Raw genomic sequence first — 13,071 nt, 5'->3', positions numbered from 1 at the left:
ACAGCCTCGGCAAATATTAATCATTGCAGGCATTAAGGCTCGGCAAAGAAATAACGCGTAGTTAAAAATAGCTCGGTAGCGAACGTGTTAACCGACGATGTAAAATTACTTACATAAAGTTAATTTTAAAAACGCGTAACTTATTACAAATAAAAATAGTTTACGTAAAAGAGTTATTTAATTCGAAGTGTCTTCGTAGAGCGCAATGCGCTCTACGTAGCCATAAGCTGCTCAGAGCGCAATATTGTACACGCATGCGCAATTATTTTATTAAAACAGTGCGATTTATATTTCACAATAAAGCTGGTTGGATAGGCGGTTAAATCGAAATGAAAAATTATCTACAAGAGAAACATTTTGTGCAATTTATAAAGTAAATGTTTTAGATTAGAACATCCTATAGCCATCAAAATACAACGATAACATTTATTTGGAGAGTCAATAATTTCATCAGTTCAATGCAGTGTTTATTTGAATGAAATGTTTTAGATAAGTTCTAAGCAATCCATTATGGCTTGCCAGCATTTATCTAAAATAATCATGAATTCATTTGAGAAAAACATTCTAGTTCATATGCATAAGTAAACTAAGGTAACCTTTTTAGTTTATAGTTGTCTCTAGATTACATGCAGACATCATAGATATCTACATGTAATTTTATGTGTTCTTGTTTTTATATATAGGAGAAAAACTTGTGAATTAATAATATTTTTTTATATTATAAACTATATAAAGTATTTATTTTTTGTTTTGAAATAAACATAAATTCACTATTTTTTAAAATAATTATAACAATATGATTTTCCAAAGAAAAAACAAGATAATGAACCACATGGCTCATTATCTTGTTTTTTCTTTCAACCAAATTTGATTATCAATGACACAATTTTAGAAAATATTAAATTTAGTGCAGCTATTAGTAATAATAATAGCAATAATACATTTTTAATATATTTTGTTAAAGTTTCTTACAATAATGTAAATAAAAAGTAATAATTATAACTATAAATAATTAACTTTAATAAATATTTTATTGGTATAAATTGCAACAAAACTAATAGTTGAATATTTTGATGTAGATTGCTAAAATTATGGCATCGATAAATTCTAGTTCCTTTTCGGAGATTAAAGGAGTTCCATTGCTACCATTAGGGATTGGGGGATAGTTATAGATGGTTGTTACTTCTAAATTGTTGTTTGATGTTTGTATTATTGGAGTTGTTCCAATGGAAACCAGCTGTTTAGTAGACACTGTAGTCTCATGACCACTAGGAAATCTCACATAAACCTAATAAGGATTTGATTTGATGAGCTGAACCTCATTTACTGAATCTTCATATTTGCTTTGCATCACACACAACTTTGTAAATAATGATTTTAACACCATATCCTAGAAACTTGGGCACATGTGCAAAGACTAACAATATCTAAGTAGGAAAAAAAAAATTACAAATAATTCTACATTCAAAACCAACAACAGTAAGCACCAAAATAGAATTTGCAATTAACTCTTTTTTTACCAACTATATATGGCCACTTTACAGTATTTTTTAATTGCACATGCTTGACTTTAAAATGCATAATATTTATTATATTTCGATCAAAGATAATGTTATATTTAGATTGAATTGATAGCCTTAAAATAAAATTGACACACACACATATATATTTGTAAAAAATAAGAGAATATACATTCTATTTTTTTAATATAAACAAGATAAAATTTTTTTTAAGTAAACCAATGAAAGATATTTGCTTACATTTATGTAGATTGCAAAATCTGTTTGAAATGCCAAAGTCTTGTACATAAACATTTTAGATCAATGCTGGCATACCATAATGGTTTGTCAGTACTAATCTTAAATATTATAAAATTTTGTGGCAACCAAATGTTGTTATCAATATCTAAAATAAGTGAAATTTTTTAATTTAATGTTTATAGTTCCACAATTGTGTGGCTTAGATAATACTACATTAAATGATTTCTTAAGGAATGGAAAATTTAAACTAAATATTTACAATTAGAAATTTTTAGAGTTCAAACTATCTTTGACTACATAAGGAGTTTATTTTCAAAATGTGGTATGAGCAACTTTGTTTTAATGTACCACTTTAAATATTGTTTACTTTACAAAGTAATTTTTATGCGATTTGCAATTCATTATTTTTTTAAAAATTTATAATAATTAATTTTTTTTTAAAGTTGTTTGTATTTAAAGTTACTTTTTATTATTATCTATTTGTTACTTTTTGCTTATACCACATCTTGAAAATAAACTCTTCACTTGTAGATGAGGATTTTATATAAGGGTTTTCCTTTTAAGCTATAATGAAACTTTATTGAAAAATGTTATATAAAAAACGAAAAAGTATTGCTATTATTAACTATTCTCTATTTATCTAATGCAAAATAAACATAGATGTAAATCATGTGTAGGCTTATCTCCTAAGCACACATCATGAAAATATCTGACACATTTGGTGCATTTCAACCATTTTGTTTTTAATGCCTTCCCTAAATTCTTATCAGGATGACACTTTTTGCAAAAACAACATTTCCTTTTTACTGTTTCTTTAGTTAATCCTAATGCTGTTTGGCCAGAACCCCTAGGTCTGCCTCTTTTAGCAACTTTAAGCGGTGGTTTAATAAGTTTTAACCTTTGGACATCTAAAGGTTTGTTTATCTGTTCTTGTTGAGACATACTTTCAGTCATAAAATTAATATGATTATCCTCAAATCCAGTGACTTCATCTTTTACACGATCATCAATGAATGGATTTTCATTATTTTTGTCAAAGAATTCTTTATCTTGATATTCATTCATAATTGTATTTTTATTAGAAGATTTCATAGGATCATTGTTTACTGAACTACCGGAACTACAAGGACCTACTACGAAGCTTTCAGATAAGATATAGGTTGTCTTACTACCTGATACTTGTTGATCTTCAATGAAAGTTTCAAATCTTTTGCCATAACTAACCATCTCTTCAAATTTATCTAATTGCTTTAGATAATAGTGGAATGTTTCTGTACCTAGTTCCACCATTTTGTTTACTAGCTTATCAGAGCAAAAAAGCAATTTTGGACATAAAGATCTTGATCTGAAAAGTCAAATATTTTATTTGATCAGGTTATATGATACTAAAAATTACTTTTTTCATAAGTCGTTTAAATATGTAACTTTAGGGTTTAAAAAAAAGCTTTTCACTGCATACTTTTTTGTCTTTCATTGCACAGCATTATTGTAGGATTTTATTTATTCATCCTATTTAAACAACTTAAATTTTAAAAAACCTTAAATTAAAGTTTTTTGTAAATTAAACTATACACAATGAAAAGCAGAACTTTAAAGACAGATTTACAAAATTAAATATATAAAAAATAGTACATTATTATTCATGTACAATAAAACAAATTTTAAAGATAAATATTTTTACCAATAACATGATTGTGTGTTTCTATCATTTGTTTAACAATTATCTTTGTTCTATCATTTGTTAAAGCAGCATAAATTTTTGCTGGACAGTTATTTTTGGATGATCTAAAATGACAACAACAGAAAAAATTTATTCAAAAACGCTCAAATGCTCTTGAATCTTCTAATTAATTCTTCTAATAATTATAGAATCTTCTAATAATTCCATGACCAAATAAAATTCAATGACATTTCCATGAATTCTATGACCAGTGGCCACCTTGTTTTTACAAGAACATTGTAAAGTATTTGTTCATTGAAATATATTTACAATATACGTAAGTTACAGTTAAGACTGCAAGCATTTATATAAGTGAAATATACCCTGAATTTCTTTTCCCTATTCCTTTGCTTGAATTGAATCCGCCATGTGTGCAAATTAAATTATAGTACACGTATTTAAACATTTCAGGATAAGGTCTTTGGTCGAGCTTGGTCTTAGTATTAGCTGTTACCGTTAGCTTGCAACCATGTTTAACCATGGGTTGGAATGTTTCATTACAGTGTATTTCAACTGCTCGAAAAAATTCATCCCAGGATAAGAAAGTATCATGAACTTTTAGCGACATTATTTTGAACAAAAAAATTATCGCAAAATGAAAGCAAATCAAATCAAAATTGTTCAAAACATCAACAAGATTTAGCGCATGCGTACAAAGTATTGCGCTCCGAGTAGCATATGGCTGCATAGAGCGCATTGCGCTCTAAGTAGCAACGGCCTATTTAATTTTTGTAAATTACTTTTAAAGGTAAGCCGCGTGAAGGTAATTTACTTTAAATAGGGAGTTTTGTCACGTGACATTTTATCGCGGAAAAAAATATACCGAACGTTTTTGAAAAACTTCGTCCAAAAAACGCAACAAATGATTTTATGCAGGTGTCGAAGAATGAAAACCCACCCATGAAAATAAATAGTATATATGTATATATAGATGTTATTTTTTTTAGAAAAGGTTGCACTACAATAATTTTTTTGGGAACGTTGTTTTGGTTTGGAGTTGATAAAGTTATTTAACTTTAAATGTTTCAGTTTTGTTTATATACAAGTAAATTAAGCTAATTCTTTCATCCCCACATAAAAATAGATTCTGCAACTATTTATTTATTATGTCGATCAGTTTTTTTTGTTTTGTTTTTGGTAGCCTAATAGGTTTTTTGTTTTCTAAGTGAAAATTTTATAAATTTCCTCCGTCTTTAGATATTTTATTGTTAACGCAACTTTTTACGCAAGAAAAAAAAAAGATAAAGTTTTTTTTTTCGGTGCCAAAAGTTTAACGAGAAACTTTACGGAAATATTTCAGGAAAATGTATATGAATTGAAAATATTAAAACACGAATACCTTTGGAACTAAATAAGCTACAGAAGTGGTTGAAACCATTATGAAAATTAAATATATTAAGGAATCCGATGCATTTTAAATAAAAAAGATTTACATTGGCTATAAAAATTGCCTAAGCTCCCTACTTTAAAAAGTAATTTAGATTTATACTTATACAAATAATTTGCATCGAAATGTTATTTACTTTTTACATGTAAAAGTACATTATTTTTGAAAGTGATCTTACTTAAATAAAAGATTTAAAAAAAAGTCATATTTACTATAAAAAGTAAGAGAATAGTGCCTCGTAATATGAAATTACTTTAATGTGTTCAAGTAATAGAGTAAAAGCAGGTCAAACCGATCACCAAACAATAAAAATCAAGTAACTTTATTATTTTTTAAAATTTTTAAACTATTTTTTTTAAATAAGATAAAAAATACCAATAAGCACATTATTTTTTATTATTATTACTTTTTTTTTTTTAATTGTATTTGAAAAGATGAAAACTAAAAGAAAAAAAAAAGATCGCTTTTGGCAGAAAGTCTGTTAAACCGGTGAATATAAAATAAATTTAATAAATTCACCTAAGTGCCTAATTTAAAAACTCACATACTTCTTGATAAAGGAATTTAAAGTAAATATGTGAATGATCGGTTTTACTAGAAAAAAATTAATATTAATTTTTCTTACTTTTTTGTCTAATTTTTTATTATAAAACGAAAAAAAATTATGTAATCGGTATTAAAATTAAATTTGTTAAAATTATTTTTAAACAAATTATGGTTCCCGAATTATTACGATAGCAAATAAAAGAAAAAAGCAAATTTTTACGACTCTCTTTTAAACTTTTGTAAAAATAAAATGACTGAAAAATGACTTGGATTTTATTTTGACACATTTGAATAGAGGAGATGATTCTCTTTCTTCTGGTGTTTTTATTTTTTAAATATTCCTATCAGTTCCGGTTTTATTATAATTTTTCGATCAGTGATCGAAAAAATAGTATGATCAGTTTGACCCAATTTTTCTCAAAATATGAACATAGGGAACTTATATAAAAACTATTTGAAAAAAAAGTTAGTTAACATTACAAGAAAAAGTTAATTTTTTCATTACAAGTAAAAGTTAATTTACATTACTTATTAAGTAAAATGTAAGTTATTTTATTTACTTTTATCAAATAACAACGTCATTTTATGCTGTTTTAACATACTTACCAGTGGCGGATCCAAGAAAAATATTGACTGTAGCGAAAGTAAAACCAGAGAATCACAGCGACAGTGGCGTAGCTAGGTGAAGGATTTAATAAGTTCTGTGATGGTTTGGCCCACAACTTTATTCCATGATTTAAAACGAGATTTAAGTTATGACAAACGCCTGAAAGCCGTAAAGCTATAGATCACATCGCGTTTTTAATGTCTTCAGCATTGTCTGTTGTAATTTAAATAACTTAAGTATGAATTTCAAGTTTAGTAATTTCTTTTTGCACAAATGCTGTAAGTCTACTACTTAATTGTCTTCCATAAAATCTACGAAAGCAAACTATATTTGATTTGTATTTAAACTTCTTTGTTAAATAATGCGCTGTTATGCAAAGCCAACAGGATCCGACCCTATTCTTCCACAAAACCGTTGCCAGGGCAATATGGGTAACCGACTTAAGTTTAGCTCTGAGATTATTCTTGAATTGATAGCATTTCTTTTTCAATCGATTTGCAATTGTCTTTTGATAAGGTGGTCAGTAAAAAGGAGCAAAAATGTTTAGAAGGCGCTGCATACCAGGTTTATAAAAATCGTTAAAATGACGGCCAACTTGAATAATACAATTTATTGCAGCTTCATCTAATTCATCTTTGTTCTGCATCCCAACTAATTTATCTTGAACAAGTAATTTTTTTTGAGAATCGTAAAGATACACAGATTTTTTATGAACATGAAAAATATGTTTTCGCAGATTGGTTCAGGGCCTCATACCAGGTTTCCATTCTCCGGGCACATCAAACAAACAAATTTATTTGTGTTGGCAGCAAATGAAAATAGGGTCTTAATAGGCAATGAATTTATTTTACCGACTGATTTTATAACTTGATCATCGTCGGTATCAGAGTTCGAACCTACAGCACAAACAATAGTTTATAAAAATATATTTCAAGTATCAACGCAAATTATAGAATGATACAAATACATGGCTGTACAGCAAGTATTTATTCTGGGTGATTTACTTTCTTTGACCTTTCTGTTTCGATTCGCAAGTTCATCTTAATATTTAAATAAAATTTACAAACATACCTGAATATGCAATATCGTCACCAGATAGACGTCTTGCTTGAACAGTTGGCGTGTTTGTTTCAGATAAAGACAAACATTTCTGGCGATGTACAGTGCTGTGAATAAGTTTTAGCCCACCATAAGTTTATAATTGTTTTTGATTTTATCGTAAAAATATAAAGGGCTTATGTAGTAAAAAAAAATCAGGTTTATAGACACATATATTATAAACAAAAATATCTAGAAATAATTTGATAAAATATGATACAAAAAGAAAGAGCAATTAATACTTCGTATGTCCGCCTTTTGCGTTGATCACAGAAGCGAATCTCCTGGGAATTGATTCATATAAATTTGTAACGAAATTTTGTGGAATATTGTCCCACTCTCTTTTTAATATTCGAAAACATTCTTCGACATTTTTGGGGTTATATTCAGCCTTTTTTTTATCCAAATAATCCCAAACATGTTCAATAATGTTCAAATCTGGACTTTGGGAGGCCATTTAATTACTTCGAGAACTCCCTCCCTCACACATGTCCTGTAAATATTTTTTGGCCACTTGGGAACAATGTTTGGGATCATTGTCATGCTGTAGAATGAAGTTATTACCAATTAGTCTCATTCCAGATGGTATTGCATGATGTCTTGAAATTTCTTTATACTGTTCTCCTATCAGCTTTCCATCAATTCTAATTAAATCACCTACTCCAGATGATGAAATACAACCCCAAACTAAAACAGAACCTCCACCATGCTTGATTGTTGGATGTAGACAATCAAGGCGATAATCCTCTCCTACCCTTCTTCTTACATACTGTCGTCTTCTGCTACCGAACAATTCAAATTTTGATTCATCTGTGTATAGTACACGGTTTAACACGTCGAAAGCAAGATGAGGAAACATTTGTCCCAGTCGCAGCCTGAATGTTTTGGGCTAGTTCACTGGAGCTTTTTTTCCTATTTCGCAGAGACACATTTTTAAAATACTTTATGTCATGTTTTGTAAGCTTTTTAGGTCTTCCACTTCGAATTTTATGCTCAAGAGATCCCGTGTTTTTAAATTTTTTTTATAATTTCTCTAATGGCTGTCCTTCAATATTTTATTTTTTAGATAATTTGTTGTTGATAATAACCTTCTTCATGAAGCACGATAATTAATTTACGTTCCAGTAGTGGAATTTTACGCATTTTATTACTTAAATAACAATAAAAATAATAATACAAAAGAAAAAAAAAAAACAAAATGTAATTTAGAAGTTTCGCTCTTAAAAAAACAAAAAATAATATTAAACACACAGTATCTATGAAATATCTTTGTAAACTTTACTATCATCTAATATGAAGCCTTCACAGCAATAAATAAACAAAAATGCAAGAGCAAACTAGAAACAAACGAACTGATACAAATTGGGTTTAGATCAGGATACAATAAAAATAAATACGTTAGATATCTAAATACAAAAATCTATATAAAATTTTGATAAATATTGCTTTTGTTTGTTAAAATAGTGTTTAGTATTGTTTGAAGTTAGACATTATTTTATATAAAAAAATAATCGGAAGCTATTATTCAAAATCTGTTAAAAAAACACGAGTTTTAATAAGTGGGCTAAAACTTATTCACAGGACTGTATGTTGATAGTCTTGCGTTCCAAATAAAGGTCTTTTAGATAATTTTCTTTTTTTATCTTTTTTTCCAGTCTTTGTTGTCAAAAAAATTAAACAAAATTAATATGGTGCTCACCTTTATACAAGAAGTCTCAGATTCAAATCGTAAATAAAGACCCTGATAGTAATTTAATTTAACTAGTTTCCTAAATCATTTTTATGGTTTTGAAGTCCAACACAGAATAGTTGGATTTATGGAGCAAAGGTAGTTAAACGATCAGTTTGTAACATAACTAAAGAAAAAGAAGAACGTGCGAAAAAAATTTTGATATTTGAAGTTTGCCTAGGAATGATTTAAGAATAGTACCTTGAAACAGTCATATAACGTAATTTCAATTAAAATTATTACAACTGTCGTAATTAAAAATTGATTTAACCGCAAACGATTGCAATTAGGGAATCATAATTACACTGAATTAAAAACAAATTATCTAAACTTCTAAAAAAACCTCCTCAAGAAAGTTTCGGTTCATTTTGGTAGTGGTTTGAACAGAAATTTCGGCCGAAACCGAATAAGTAAAAGGTTGTCGAAACAAAAATTTTTGTTCACGAAATTGGGTTGTCAAAAGAAAATTTTTTTCTATATATATATATATATATATATATATATACATATATTTTTTTCTATATATATATATATATATACATATATTTTTTTCTATATATATATATATATATATATATATATATATATATATATATATATATATATATATATATACATGGTGAGGAGGGAAGATGAAAAAATTGTAAACATTAACTTTAAGTTTTACCCGACTCAAACAAGCTACATTCGAACGAGGAAAAGAGCGAGTCAACCAAAAACACACCAGGTGGACACACATGTCGTATAACATGAAAAATGAATAAGTCACACCATAAATGATTAAAACTGTTTCGCAAACACGACTTGAAACACAATGATATGATTTTGATTAGTAAAGTTCTAGAAAGTTCTTTAGCCACTCTGATATAAAGACTAATAAAAAGAAAACTAGTAAAACTTGTTTTAAAGAATATCATGACTCAGCAGTTGAAACTAAAGTACTGAACGAACTTGAAGAAAAAGAAATCTTTTGTCTGGACAAGAATTAAAAATAACACCTGCGGACAGATAGAAAAGGAACGGTTGAGTAAATCTTTTAGATTTTATGGGGAGATTTTTTTTTTGATTTGTTTGAGAGAGATTTTAGTAGATTTTCTTGAGGCCTCTATTTGGAGAGATGTTTTCGGGAAAATTTTGAAGAAGTGTTCTAAAAGAGTTTTTGAAGATGTATTAAGAAAGAGTTATGAAAGATTTTAAAAAGAATTTTAAGAGAAAGAAAAAGTTTTAAGAGATTTTATGAGATTATATGAAAAAAGAATTTAAAAGAATTTTAAGAAATTTTAAAAGAGGATTTTATGAGAAAAGAATTTTTGAAAATTTAAAGAGAATGTAATGAAAAGAATTTATGAACAATTTAAAGAGGAATTTATGAGAAGGATTTGCTAAGGAAATATATTTGAGTAACTTTCAATTTGCATTGTTATAAGTATTAATGTATTGTTATTTGTATGAGTTAATATTAAGAGAATATATATATATTGATGAGAAATAATTGAGAATAATTATTAAGAAAAATAAGCAAGAGAAGAAAAATCAATCGTAAGTATTTTTATTTTTGTTTTCATTTTAAGTAAGGCAATATTATCATTATTAATATTTTTATTATTGCTTTATTTGAGTTAACAACTTTTATTAAAAAGTCTGATGCTCCTATCGCGCTTTTAAATTATTCTGCTTTACTCTATCCGCATCACCATCGTCACATTAATCAACTTTAACATAAAATATAAAATAAATAAAATCCACCGCCCTCACAGTATATGTATATATATATATATATATATATATATATATATATATATATATATATATATATATATATATATATATATATATATATATATATATATATATATATATATATATATATATATATATATATATAAATATACACATAGATACAATACATACATACATACATACATACATACATACATACATACATACATACATACATACATACATACATACATACATACATACATACATACATACATATATATACACCTTAACATAAAAAGTCTTCAACTTTATAATTGTAATTCCGTTATGGAAAGAGCACGAACGTTCAACCACGTTACAGATTTAACAATTTTAATATTTTTTATCTGTGAAAATGATAAAAATGTGTTAGCGATTTTTCATAACGATATTTGAGGGATTTGGAAAACTATCCGGTATAAATGAACAAGAAAACTTGAAAAGAGAGGTTTTTTGGAGAGAGCAATAGCCATTTTATAGATATGTTTGTTGCGAGAAAGCTAAAATGCCGACCAGTTTTAATCCCCTATTATAATTTTTTTTTGTATGCCCTAATTATATTTAGTTTCCTTCCTTATCTTTTAAATAATAAAAACATTTAAACATAAAACCTTAACAAAAACTACTTATAAAATTGCCTTTCAAAGAATCTTTTTTTCCGAAATGGGTGTCTTGCAGGGTAAATGCATCTTCTCCTTCTTACTATATTAAGGCTATTTCTAAATTTTTTTAAGAAAAAAACCCGAGAACCCCACCCAAATATCCCCCAGGCAAAAAATTCCCCTGAAAAAAATCCCCCCCCCCCCAAAAAAAAAAAAAAAAAAAGAAAGCAAACCAACAAAAAACAACAAACTTTTGTTTAAATTAAAAGACTGCCTCCCTAATTTCTAACCGTCAGTTATGGTGTGTACTATTTTGTGCATGTTCTCCCTAACAGCCAGTCTATATATGTACGCTCCGCTGCACTAATTCCAAATAAATTTGTTGATAAAACGAAAATTAAAAAGCAATGTCGTGAATAAAGTCTTCAAGATGTAATTAGCGTGTGCAAAGGTGTTAATGTTTGTAGGTGCTAATGAGTGTAGGTGTTAATATTTATTGGTGCTAATGAGTGTAGGTGTTAATGTATGTAGTTGTTATTGCATTAAATGTGTGAAAATGACGCGATTGTAAAAGTGTATAAAAAGAGAGTATTTTTTGTAAAATGTATTGATTCGCAGTCAGATGTACAGTGGCGAGCAAAATAATAGGTGCGAACCAAAACATTAAGAAAGATGAGAATATCTTTGAAACAAATAAAATAAAAATTTGAATTTTTATTAGAACTTTTATTTTATCACATAAATAAACAGAAATTAATAAAAATTAAGTTGTTAAATATATACAATATATTTTAATTTAAAAAAAATAAATTCCACACCGAGCAAAATAATAGGTGTAAAATAAAAAATGAAGATGGAAGTCAATAGGGTTGCAAATTATTAATATTTTGTTGCATACCCTTTATTTTTTAATACTTCCGTGCATCTTGACGGCATTGAATCCACTAGTTTTCTGCAAACTTCTACAGGAATGCTGTACCAAGCCTCCTGGAGTATCATCCACAGTTCATTTCTATTTTTTGGATTTTGTCCAGAAATTTTAAGTTTTAACTGCCTCCATAAATTTTCAATAGGATTTAGATCCGGTGACTGAGGTGGCCATTCTAAAACTTTTACATTATTGGTCGTAAACCACTCTTTCGCAGCTTTGGATGTATGTTTTGGGTCGCAGTCCTGTTGGAAATGCCAAATTATCGGCATATTTTCTTCGGCAAATGGCAACATGACATTATTTAGTATGTCTACGTATGTATATTGGGTCATAATATCTTTGATCCAAAAAAGTGGCCCGACACCGTACCAGGAAAAGCAACCCCCACACCATTATATTTCCTCCACCATGTTTCACTGTTTTCGCAGTGAAGCGAGGTGAAAGTTCTTGCTTTGATGGTCTTCTTAAATACTGTTTTTCATCAGAATTAAATAAATTAATCTTAGTTTCATCACTCCACAAAATATTACGCCATTTTTTGGTCATATCTGGTCCCCGCCAAGCAATATGATTTTTTGCAAAAAATTTTTCTTTTCATAATGTTCTTTCTACCAAGTAATGGTACTTTCCTCGGAGTTCGAGCTGGCAACTTACTTTCTAAAAGCCTTCTTCTAACTGTCCAAACACTAATATTTTCATTAATTTCATTTAAAGTTTTTGTTGCTGGCTTGAATGGGTCTTTATTTGAAATAATTGTAATGTGATCATCCGTACGCTGACAAGTTTTGCGTGGTCTTCCTCTATTCTCACGTGATTTTTCTGGTTTTAAGACATTTGTAACTTTATTTTGAGAACATACCATCGTAACTGAAATTTCCTTGTAAGTTTTTCCTTGTTTTCTTAAATTTCTAATAAGTTTTCTTTCTATCG

The 13,071-nt window shown here is 27.9% G+C and overlaps 2 protein-coding genes across 2 annotated transcripts; both read right to left on the bottom strand.

Annotated features, from left to right (window-relative positions):
- Nucleotides 1–1,025: 1,025 nt before the first annotated feature.
- LOC149883476 (uncharacterized) lies at nt 1,026–4,137 on the bottom strand. The gene is made up of 3 exons (XM_090099147.1): nt 3,804–4,137; nt 3,442–3,545; nt 1,026–1,905 (listed from the first exon to the last, which is right to left on the bottom strand). The coding sequence occupies exons 1-3, from the start codon at nt 4,046–4,048 to the stop codon at nt 1,763–1,765; spliced, it is 492 nt and encodes a 163-aa protein (XP_089955273.1). The 5' UTR covers nt 4,049–4,137; the 3' UTR covers nt 1,026–1,762.
- LOC149883477 (uncharacterized) lies at nt 2,371–3,355 on the bottom strand. Its single transcript, XM_090099146.1, has one exon. The coding sequence runs from the start codon at nt 3,048–3,050 to the stop codon at nt 2,397–2,399; it is 654 nt and encodes a 217-aa protein (XP_089955272.1). The 5' UTR covers nt 3,051–3,355; the 3' UTR covers nt 2,371–2,396.
- Nucleotides 4,138–13,071: the final 8,934 nt, after the last annotated feature.

Source organism: Hydra viridissima, unplaced genomic scaffold (assembly GCF_058129835.1).
Source record: "Hydra viridissima isolate aposymbiotic clone 2 unplaced genomic scaffold, HvirCarnegie_v1 scaffold_9, whole genome shotgun sequence".
Taxonomy (NCBI): domain Eukaryota; kingdom Metazoa; phylum Cnidaria; class Hydrozoa; order Anthoathecata; family Hydridae; genus Hydra; species Hydra viridissima.
The sequence above is the reverse complement of the archived record's forward strand: the minus strand, read 5'-3'. Positions and strand labels throughout refer to the sequence as shown.